We start from the raw sequence: 11,191 nt of genomic DNA, 5'->3' as shown, positions 1-11,191 counted from the left end.
TCTCCCAGGGCTGAGGAGGGGGAGCGGGCTAGCTTCGTGCCGCCGCCTCCTTCCCCCGGCGCGGGCGCTGCGCGGCGGCGCTGCCCTGCGGAGCGGCTCCCGGCCCCGGGGCCGCAGCCCCGCCTGCCCGGGGGCCAGCGGGGCACGGCGAGCGGACACGGAGCGGCTCAGGCTCCTCTGCGGAGCGCAGTGAAGGTTCTGCCCGGTGGCCTTATCTGATGTCAAAGCCAGCGTCAGGCGTGCGCGTGGGGCTCGGGGCCGAGGCAGACCTGTGCCCTTGCGCCATGAAAACGGGTGTGAGAGGCAAAAATTTGGGGGAGTAGTCAAAATCAGGTTATGTTCCCGCAAGTCATTCTTCTGCCACGGTCAGCTCGCTTGTAGCCCCTACAAAAGGAAGCCAAAGTGCCAGCACATCATTTCTGCGTCGTCTCTTTATTAAGGCAACTAGATGCTCCAGCAGTGCGATGCTCTTGGTGCCGTGTCCACAGGCGATGAGCAACCTGGAAAAATGTGTTAAAGTAAAATCAGTGCAAATGCTCATTGCTCATTGTTAACCTCTATTGGATTTGATCCCTCATGTGGCTGGAGGAAGCGTGAAGCTCTGCAGTATTCGGGGTTATGAGCACAAAGGTCACCTAAGTCAGAGGCAGAGCATTACAAAATGAAGCCGCTATGACCAGAGCCCTGAGATTCTTGTAGGCCAGCCTTGGCTGTCCAGGAATCGGGAGGATTCCTGGAGCCACTCTACACGAGGAGACACCTTCCCAGGCCTTCACCACAGAGCAAGTCCGAGATAAGAAATCTGTGGGATCCCTGCGAGTTGCTGAAGATGGAAAAAGCCCTTGGTGTGGAGGAGCAGTTGCACACACAGAGCACGCATATCACAGCCAGCAGTGCTTACAAATGTAAATAAGGGCAGATTGATTAGGAACAACATTATCGCCAGGAATGTAGCACGCAGGCATCAGCTATGAGGCAAATTCGGGGCAGCCACTGCTCTGACCACCCAAGTGGAGACTTTTACACTGACACTTCTTCCTTAAGGAAAAAAAAAAAACAACCAGAAACGAGGCCAATTAGATCCCTGCAGTAATTCATCTCTTGTGTATGCTTTAAAAAAAAAAAAAAATCCCTCCAGACCACAGGGAGAGAGGGGAGATTAAGATAGCGCTTGTTAAATTTGAGTCTTCAGACTAAGTTTTGGAACCAGGAGGGAGGACTGACGGGCGGTGGGCTATTGTGTGAAGCTGAGCGGGCAGGAGGCAGGCAGGAGGCAGGCAGGACAGCTCTGGGGGCTCGAGGTGCTTGAGGCGACACTCTTCCCCGGTTTTGGAGCCTGCTGGGAGACTGAACCAAAACGCCTCTCCACCCATCCCTTCCGTCCCCATGCCCTAGCCCTGCCACCCCATCAGAGCCGGTGAGGTTGAGCGGGGGGCAGGAGCAGTGGCACATCCGTTCCCAGCGAGATGGACGGTCACTTTCCTCAGCGGAAACTCGAATTAGAGGTGGCCGACTGCATCCCAGGTGCGGGTTTCAGCCTCCCACAGAAAACAGCTTCCAGCTCCAGCCCCCTTAGGTTTCCTTCTGCCGTATTTATGCCCCTGCTTGTGCGTGCGCGACAGCTTGCTGCTCCGGCAGCTTTCCTGGAGACAGTCCCGTGCGGAGCACAGGGCCGGGCCTTCACGGAGGCAGGCTTCCCAGTGTGGGGAAAAACGGAGGTGGGACGGAGAGGAAAGGAGAAGGGACGCCCCAGCGGCGGCTGTGCCCCTGGAAAGCCCCTGTCCGAGGGTGCCTCTAGGTAGTTTCACGAAGAGAGCCCCCGCACGGGCGGGGCGGTGCGGTGCACACCCCGCTCCCGCCGGCGGCCCCGGCCCCCGGGGCGCTGCCCGCCCCCGCTGCCGGCGCGGGGGCTGCGCGTCCGGCAGCCCGGCCGGGGCGGCCCCGCCGCCGCCGCACGCCAGCCCCGCCGAGGGGAGGAGGGCGCTGGCAGCGTCCCGGGGCTCAGGGGCTTTGCCCACGAACCGCTGCCCCGGGCACACGCGTGGCGGGGCTGAAGGGAGAGGTGCGCGGTGCCCGCGGGCTTGGTGGGCGGGACACCGCACCAGGCAGGGGGCTGCCCAGGCTGCCCCTCGCCCCTCGGGTCCCCACGCTCCCCTCTTTTTATCCGTATTTCTTTTTTTCCCCAACCAAGGCACAGCGGGCGCGCCCGACAGGCGCGCTCCTCCGCGGGCGCGCAGCAGCCGCCCTGCTGGGGGGCAGCCCCCCGAAGCGCCGCCCCGGGCCGGGCTTCCCGCTGCCTTCCGCGCCAGTGCGCCGGGGGGTCCGGCGGGGCGCGGAGCCTCCGCGGGGAGCCGCGCTGGGGGCCGGGGCGCGCAGACCGCGGAGCTGGGGGGAATGCGCGCAGCTGTAAGGGCAGCGATTAATGGCCGATTCTCAATGAATAGAGACGGGAGAAGCGGTGCCAAAAAAGTAAACAATCGCGTATAGTTCAAGAAGTGTTTAGCGCGGCCAGGCAGGCTGCGTTTCATGGACTTTTACACTAAAAACATATTAAAATTGGCTTTCCTCAGGTTTCAGTTAAAGAATGAGCCCTAAGTTGAAACAGGCTAGCTACCGCGCGGCTTTAAATCCCTCAAGTGTTAAGTTTTCATTGTGTTTTTCTAACTGGACGGAGTGGTTTTCTTGCAAGGAACTAAGTCTCCTCTTTAGTTAAAAAAGAAAGAGAGAGGGAGAAAAATCTGGCACTTTCCACCGCAGTATCCACCACCCTGTCATTATTTCTGCAAGCCTGGGAATTCAGCTCGGACCTCCCAGTATTTGTTGCAGCTTGAGGCCAAGGTGCCTCTAAAAGGATTTTCTTTTAAGGGCTTTAGAAATCGTCTAACGCTGCGTTCCCCCCGTTTCTCGCTCTTTTTTAAAAGGGAAAAATATATTCCTGTACGTCGATCGCGAGAAAGTTCCGCGCGTGTATTTGTCTGCAAGCATCCCGGACGGAAAAAAAAAGGGAGACAACTTTCTTGAAAAGAAAACGAAGAAGAAAGGGGGGGGGGGGGGGAGGCATTCCTTAATGGAAGTATTGCATGCAAAGAAGGCTGGATCTCTTTAAGGCTCCCCCTGAAGCTGGAGATGCACACACAAGGGTTGCCGGCCTGGGTGGTCTCTCTACTTTGGTGAGCTGTTGCTAAGCAGCTAATAATAGTCATGTTTGCTGAGTAATTTCTGCCCTCCCCGAGCCAATCGCCTCGCAGAAACCCAAGCCATCTGACAGCCCCGGGGGCGGGCTTTCAGCTCTTTTTTTTTTTTCCCTCCCTCTCCCTCTCTCGCTCTCTCTCCTCTCATACTCCCCCCCCCCCTCCACCCCTCCTCCTCTTTATCCAAATGGAGAGAGTCCTTTTTTTCTTCTTCATCTCATCTCTTGAGCCGAGGGGCTGCAGCTCGGTGCTGCTGCGCACACGCCGGGGGAGAGCGCCAGGCAGCCGGCCGCCCGCCGCCGCGGCGGGGCCGACCGCGGAGCCCCGCCGGCCCCGCGGCCCGCGGGAAGCACCCCGGCGCTGAGGCAGGATGGTGCAGCGCGGCAAGGGAGCGCAGCAGCAGCAGCAGCAGCCGCCGCGGCCCGCCGCGCCGCCGCCGCGCCGCCGTCGCTGAGCGCCGCCGCGGACAGCGGCTTCCCGGAGGCAGCGGCGGCCGGAGGAGGCGATTTCAACGGGAGCGGAGGAAAGCGCGGCGGCGGCGGCGGCAGCCGGGGGGGCCCGGGGGTCGCGCCGGCCCGCCCGCCCGCCCTCGCCGGGCGCGGGGAGCGGCCGCCTGCAGCTCGGGGTCCGCGCGCGATGTGGCAATGGGAGGCGCGGGGAGCGACTCGGCCGGAGCGGCCGCGGCGGCAGCCGCCGCCCCGCGCCCCGCGTGAGGCGGCCGCGCCGCAGCAGCCCCAGCAGCAGCAGCAGCGGCGGCGGCGGCGGCAGCCCCCGCAGCAGCAGCAGCCCGCGGCCCGCAGCGCCGGCAGCCCCCCGCGGCCCCGCCGCGCCCCGGGCCCCGGGCCCCGCCGCGGCGGCGGCGGCAGCGCCAGCGGCAGCTCCCCCGTCCCGCCGGCGGCGGCAACATGGCCTCGGCCGGTAACGCGTCGGAACCGGAGACCAGCAGCAGCGCGGGCGGCGGCGGCGGCCACCCCGGCCGGGCGGCGAGGAGCGGCGGCGGGAGGCGGCGGAGGACCGGAGGGAATCGGCGCGCCGCGGCGCCCGACCGGGAGTATCTGCAGCGGCCGAGCTACTGCGATGCGGCTTTCGCCTTGGAGCAGATCTCAAAGGTGCATTCAATCTCTCACTCTTTTTTCCAGAGATACGCGCTGGCGCTAGTGCTGTTTTTCGGCGGGGGAGGAGGGAGGTGGTGTGTTTTCTCGCGGGGGTGGAAGGAGGAGATGGAAATGAAACGGCCACCAATAAAATGCTGGGAAAAAGAGAGGGACGTCTGTGACTCTTCAGTGCGGGAGAGAGTGCCCTCCTTCCCTTCCTTCTCGCCTGTGCCTGCCCCGGTGCGTGCCTGCGCTGCGGAGCTCTCTGTTAACAATTTCCCCAGACAGCCTCGGCTCGCTCCCGGCCTCCCCCCGGCCAGCCCCTGGCCCGCTCTCCCGCTCCCCCTCTCCCCCTCCGCTTCCTTTCCGCCTCGCCATCCCCTCGTAGCGCCCAGCGACCTCGGCAACACCCGCTCCCGGCCGGGACGGGGGAGAAGGAGGGCGGCCGCTTTCTTGGCAGAAGTTGTGCTTTTGTGGAGGTCTCCGCCGAGCGCCGACACGGCGACTGCCCTCGGAGAGGGGGTCCCCCAGCAGAGAAAGCTTGCAGCGGCTTTCTTCCCCCGCGGTCGGAGGGGAAGCGGGGGCCGCAAACAAATCGCCCCCTTCGCTCTGCCGCGCAGGTCGCGCCGGTCCCCGCGGAGCGGCGGCGGTGGTGTTGGCGGGGAAGGGCTGGCGGTGCCGGGGCGCCCCGCAAGCCCGGCCCGGGCGGGGCGGAGGGACGGCCCCGGCCGCCAATCTCCGCCGGCCAAAAAATGTTCAAAGTAAACAACCTCGAGACGCTGCCTTGCTGCAGGGATGGTTTCACTTCAGGGAGCGGATTTCTAGGCTTTGTAAGAAGGGGAAAGGAGGAGGAAAAAAAAAAAATCCATGTGGCTGCCCTCTTCCGTTCACAAATATTGTCGTAACTTACAGATGGCTGCTCTACTTCCTAATTCAGATCACACAGCGTCTCCAAACTCTATGGGAATGAATTACTTCTGATCTTACAGCGCTGCTCACCACGTGGGTCCTGCCTCAGCACCAAACCCCTGCTAGGAGCTGGGAATGGGAGAAACGGCAGCAAGCTGCTACTGACTAGCTTTCTGTCACCACCGCCCCCCCCCCCCCCAGCCTTTCAGAGGTCCGAGGGGAACAGGAAAAGGGACTTTTTTTCTTTCTTACGGCTGTTGAGGTTCATCGGCGGTGGTTACTTCTGCCCTGGAGCCGCGGGTCTTGCCAGGGGGAAGGCTTTGCAGCCTGAGCTGCTGGCGGCGCCTGGGGCGGGCGAAGGGGCTAGTGGGCAGCGTGGGCGAGGGTGCAGGGGCCTGATGTGGTGGCGTCACCCCAGACCCGCACACGCGTCTGGGGCGAGGATGGCCACCAGCAGGTACATCTTGGCCAGTGCGTGCGCCCAAGGGTGACTGCCCGGCAGGGCCGTGGGGCGAGGGCCCTGCTGGAAGGATGCCCGCGGGAGCTGCTCGCGGTGCTCCGTCCATCCTTACTCCCAGGGACGCTGCGTGGGAATGCGCCCCGAGGGGTAGGAGCTGTCGTGCTCGCCGGAGGGCTGGGGGGCTCTCCCCGGCAGCCCCTGGGCGAGGAGGCGCGCGTCCGGCGGCCTGCCGCTGCCCCTCAACTACTGACCTCTTCTTGCCTTGCAGGGGAAGGCGACGGGACGGAGAGCGCCGCTGTGGCTGCGAGCAAAGTTTCAGAGACTGTTATTTAAACTGGGCTGTTACATTCAGAAAAACTGCGGGAAGTTTTTGGTTGTCGGCCTCCTGATATTCGGGGCTTTCGCTGTAGGATTAAGGGCAGCTAATCTCGAAACCAACGTGGAGGAGCTGTGGGTGGAAGGTAAGTCCCGGGTCCCCCTCTTTCTGCTGCCGCCCCTCCCCGCCCGGCCGCCCGGGTAAGGTCAGCTTGAGCGGCGGCGGCTGCAGTGCGTGCGTGCGTGCGTACGGTTGTGCACAGGGGCCGCTCCGCATGCCGAGGCGGGCCTGCCGCCCGCGGGGGCCGGGCTGCCGGCGAGGACGCCGGCGCAGCGCGGGGCGGTTGGGCGGGCGGCTGTCGAGGCGGGCGGCGGGCCTTGGGCCGGGGCGCGCGGCCCCGGGCGGCGCGTACCACTTCCCGCCCGCGGGGGGCCGCGGCGGCAGGCCGCGCGCTCTGCGGGGGGCGCCGGGCCAGGCCGGCCCCGGCCACCGCTCGCCCCCGCCTCCGACTCGTCTCCCCGGGCGGCAGGGCGGCGGGCAACGCGTATCTGCGTCCCCGGCGGCGGCGAGAGGCGGCCGCGCCGCCAGGATGCGCCCCTCCGCCATTTTGGGAGTGCGTGCGCCCGCGGCGGGGGGAAGGGGCGGGCGGCGAGGAGCGCGGCGCGGCGGGGCGGGTGCCTGTGTGTGGTCCTGTTTTTTGGACAGCTTTCAACTGTGGGGGGGAGCGTTTGTCTCAAGGTAAAAAAAAAAAAGAAAAAGGAAAAAAATAAAAAAGAGGAGGGAGAGGACCAAAAAAAAAAAAAAAAGGGCAGCCGAGGCGAAGCGGGGCCTGGTCGGCCGCGGCCGCCGGGAGTGGGGTGGCCGCGGGCAGTGCCCGAGGCGGCGGGCGCCTCCTCCAGGCCCAGCCCGAAGGCGCCGGCGTAGGGAGGCAGGCTTGGTAAAGGAGAGGAGCGGTATCGGGGGGCCGGGGCTTCGCGGACTGCCTTTCGAAACAGACATCCCTCACCCCGGACAAAAACACGGGGGGTGTGGGGTGAGCAGAGCGGTGTCGCCAGCGCCCCCCTCGCAGGCCCCGTGTGTCCCTCAGGGAGTGGGGCAGCCAGCCCGGGTGGGTTCCCCCGCTCTGAGAGGCACGGCTCCAGGCTGCCGGGGTTTTTGGTTTTGTTTTTTTGGTGTGGGTTTTTTTTGGGTTTTTTTTTCTGTTTTTCTGGGGGAAAATACTATTTACTTAGCATCACATTCCCCCGTTAGCTGGGTTGACGTGAAAACAGAGTTCCTTGACTGCAGTAGTTATTCTGGGTTTATGTCAAAGTCGCTTGCAGCAGAATTTGGCTTATAAAAGTTAATATGGAGGGCTGCATAAATAATCATTACTAAATAGCTCTCTGTATGTGTGTATGTGGAAAAGCTAGTGCTGAGTGCAAACAAAGTTAGCGGCTGTTAGGAGGTGGTCTGTCCTGCCCTGTGGATGAATTAGAGCATATAGGACCAGATTCCATCCTTGCAGATGACAGCCATATTGGGGTCAGGATGAGGTTCAGAGGTCATTTAGTGAGTATTGGTTTTTCTGTTTGGGGAAATAATGTGTTACCGACTGAACTTTTTTTGGTCCATGTAGTCCAGGAGCCCAAAATACGATGAGATCTGCTGCCAACAGCCCCGAGAAACAGAGCAGGCACTGCAGGATCCATAGGCAGAGATGTGCATTCAGAGTCTTGTTCTTTCACTAGGTCCTTTGTGTCTTAAATACTAATGCAAATGATTTTGAACATCCTTTTTTTTCTCCACTTTTTTTTTTTCCTAAGTCCTTGTGAGGTTGTTGTGGCAAAGTTTCTTTTGTCAATTTTTGCTCATGTGGGTTTTGTCTCTGCTTTTCTGTAAGTGTTTGGTAAATAATACGTGATTGCAGTTCCATCCAGCACGCTTCCCTGAGGTTTATTATCCTGATATTACTGGGGTTCACTTACTTGGAAGGGTGATCCCATCCCATTAATGCCATGTACTTTTTGTAACCGTGTAATATCAAGAAACTGCTTGCTGACGATGCCTGTATGATTGGCTCAGCAGTAAAAATGCAATTCTTAAGGAAAAAATATGATTTGCAAAATAACCACTTTGTTCAGTTGCTGCACTGACCTCTTCTCATGTCATTATTGCTTTGTGGAGGGGGGAGGGGGGAAAGTCCCTGGTATAAAATCTAGTTGAAATTGATCTCTGAGGTTTTTATGGCCAAGATGAATTCATAATGCAGCTGGTTGTACAGAGTTGACCTATGTAATATCACAACTATTGAGTTTAGTTTTCATGTCAGAATTAGATAATGTAAAAAATGTTTTAAAACTCTGCATTTAGAAACCCTTGCATTTCTAGGTTGCAAAAAAAGGCTAGCTGATTAAGATTAAATAAAATATTCTGGATTTCAGTTAAATTAACTTCTAGTCTTCCCATTCTAGCACTATGTGACCATCTACACAAAAGAGCTTGCTAAAATGTGCTTTCTTGGTAGAGACTCTGTAAATGTTCAGCTCATGAACCAGGATGTTACACAAATAAACCTAACAAATAGCAATCGCATATTTATGTTGCTAAGCTACAGACAGAAGCGCAAAGTGAGAATTTGGGATGCAACAGGTATAGGAAGAGATTGGAAAATGCTGTTCTTGCTATGCAGAAGTGGAAAGCAGTGACCAAACTAATTTTTCTGTGCTTGTATGCACCTGGTCCTAACAGCTTTAAAGTACACTCCATGAAGGTTATTATACTAAGGGTCCCTTTAGATCAAGGTTTCTTTTAGTAGAAGCAGTGGCTGAATTGCCCTGTTTATTAAAATAGCTGTCTTATTTTTGCCTTTAATTTTTTTTACCAAGAGTTTGAATCAACTGGGAAATGTTGGTCAAATATGGTAGATCACTTGAAATATATTTCAAGTAATAGTTTTGATTTGCTACTGAAACTTTTTACAGTTATTACTGCTAAATAAATTGGCAGTATTTACATAAAGAGACTGGTTTTATATGGTGTATTTCTGAATACCATGGAGCATGGAACATAATACAGCACTGAAGTTTGCTGAAAGTAAACGGTTGCTTTAAAACCATAACACAATTAATTAAAAATAGGGAAGTGAAGTTTGAATGAGTTTTAAGACCATGAACATTCCAAGATAAATGATTAGTAGTCTGGGCCTGAAGCTATTATGGCTGAAATATTTACATAAGAAGTTTAGAAACCCACCTGGTAGGCAAACTTTCAAAGAGAGAAAAACAGATCTCCAAAACATCATTCTTTCAGTTTTCCTGTAGTAGTCTTCCTCCTTCAGAATTTGTGCCAGCACTCTTGGCCTTCTGTGAGCCTCCTGATACCAAAGTGGCTTTCTTCGCAGATTGTTTCTTGGCACTAAGTGTTGTAGAGTAGCTTTTTTTTTTTTTTTTTTTTTTTAAACACAATCCTTCTCTGGCTGCTGTTCAGAGCACTTCAGTTATTACTGTGTGCCCCACAGTAAGCTCTCAATCTGTGCTCCTGTCTTGTAGTCTGCCTCTCTGGCATCTTTGACTGGGACACATACCTGTTTCCCCTCAGCCCATCAGCAGATCTGTCATCCCCGTGTGCATACCTTGCTACTGGAGAAGGCTTGTTTTAGTTTCTCAGGCAAACAAATTCTGGACTGGCATTTTAATGGCAGTTCTCTTATCCACAGCCATTCAGCTTTAGTTGAACTGCTATATGTGGGTGTCCATGCATACTGGAGTTGTGGAGACTGTTTAGCATCTTTATACATCGTACGCCCTTGAGAGAACAAAAAGGGCTTTGCATTGATTTCCTCTGTGACTGAATTTTGTGAAACACAGATGTGCTTTTAGAAACATCCATTCATAACTAGAAAGTACTCTGGATGGAAAAGAAATCATGCCCATAACTGGTTATGTTTTTTGCTACCACTCTTAATAGGCACTCTAAGACCCTGTGTGTGAACAGCAGTCACACATGTAAATTCTCAGCATCTGCTTCTGAAAGAAGGTAGTTTTGTGGCTCCAGAGAAGGTTCTGTTAAGTGGAGCTTGAAATTTGGCTACTGCAGTGCCTTGAATGGCGTTAATTGGAGCAGCTCATAAGGGGAGAGATGGTCTAGTCTTGTTCCTTGATACTTCATTTCATGTCACCATGGCTCGGGATTTTTTTCCCCTCACTTTCTTCATTACTTTTTTTGTCTCAAAGAAGTTGAAGATCATGGTGTTCTTTCCTTCCTTTCTTGCTTTCTGCACTTTCTGCAGTAGCTCTAGCTCGGTCGAACCTTTCCTTCTGTAAGCAGCCCTCTTCACAAAGCTAACAAAGCTCTGACATGCAGAGCCTCTTCTTAAAGCTGGTTTGATGGAAGAGGGTGAGTGATACAGGTAGGGATAGGACAGCCTGCCGGGAAAACAAAATGCTTCAGTAGCCACATAGTTCAGCTTTGGTACTTGGAACAAAGTGAGTGTGTTCTAATTGTAAGTGAATTAGGACCGAGTGTGTATGGCAGGAACTGTAAGTGAAGATTTGAGCTATATGTAGTATTGTTTCCTTTCACTCTAAAGGGGCAAAAATCAAGTTACTGTAGTGTTTATGGCTGACCCATCTTAAAATACATTGATCTACCCGTGCAACATAAGAATGAGGTGAAAATGAGGAAAGCGTGTGAGTGATGCAGGAACCAGTATTATTTCCAAAGATTCCCAGTTTGCTTAACCCAGCAAGATCAAGTGCAGGTGGAGAGGAGAGTTATTCTTAAGTTTTGCCTAAGGCATCAGTTAACTTTACGCTAAGTATTCTTTGGAGGAACAAAAGAGAATAGTAAAGGAACAGCTCTCTGTGAAATTGTTGTTTCAAGGAGACAGATTTATGTGAGTGGCCTGGAGTAACATGTTTGGGTTCAATACAGTTAGCACGAATTGACCCAGTCAGGTATAATTCAGTTCTCCCACAAACATGCACATTTGCACGCAGCAGTGAAGTAGTACTGTTCTAGGTGTGCTTGCAGCTGCATCACCATGTCGACACAGAGTAGATGGAAGAAGAGCAGAAGTAACTCTGCTGGTGAACCTGAGTTAGGGTGTTGGTAGGCTCTGTGACAGTCTGGGAGGTTGTCTCTGATCACATCACCAAATCCATTGGTTTCATATGGATCAGGTGATGTAAGAGATTACTTACCTCAGAATACTGTCTTGCACTGTGTTATGTCCCTCACT

At 55.7% G+C, this 11,191-nt stretch overlaps 1 protein-coding gene across 3 annotated transcripts in view; it reads left to right on the top strand.

Annotated features, from left to right (window-relative positions):
* The first annotated feature begins 3,326 nt into the window (after positions 1 to 3,326).
* Positions 3,327 to 11,191, top strand: part of PTCH1 (patched 1) — a 68,219-nt gene continuing 60,354 nt past the window's right edge. For 2 of the 3 annotated variants that reach the window (XM_072859428.1, XM_072859425.1), the window contains exons 1-2: positions 3,327 to 4,300; positions 5,923 to 6,115. In XM_072859428.1, coding sequence (XP_072715529.1) covers positions 4,097 to 4,300; positions 5,923 to 6,115 — 397 coding nt within the window. In that variant the 5' untranslated portion in view covers positions 3,327 to 4,096. The remainder of the gene's footprint in view (positions 4,301 to 5,922; positions 6,116 to 11,191) is intronic. The other variant, XM_072859427.1, reaches the window with a different exon arrangement.

This window comes from Ciconia boyciana, chromosome 4 (assembly GCF_034638445.1).
Source record: "Ciconia boyciana chromosome 4, ASM3463844v1, whole genome shotgun sequence".
Classification (NCBI taxonomy): domain Eukaryota; kingdom Metazoa; phylum Chordata; class Aves; order Ciconiiformes; family Ciconiidae; genus Ciconia; species Ciconia boyciana.
This window is presented reverse-complemented; position numbering and strand designations above follow the sequence as displayed.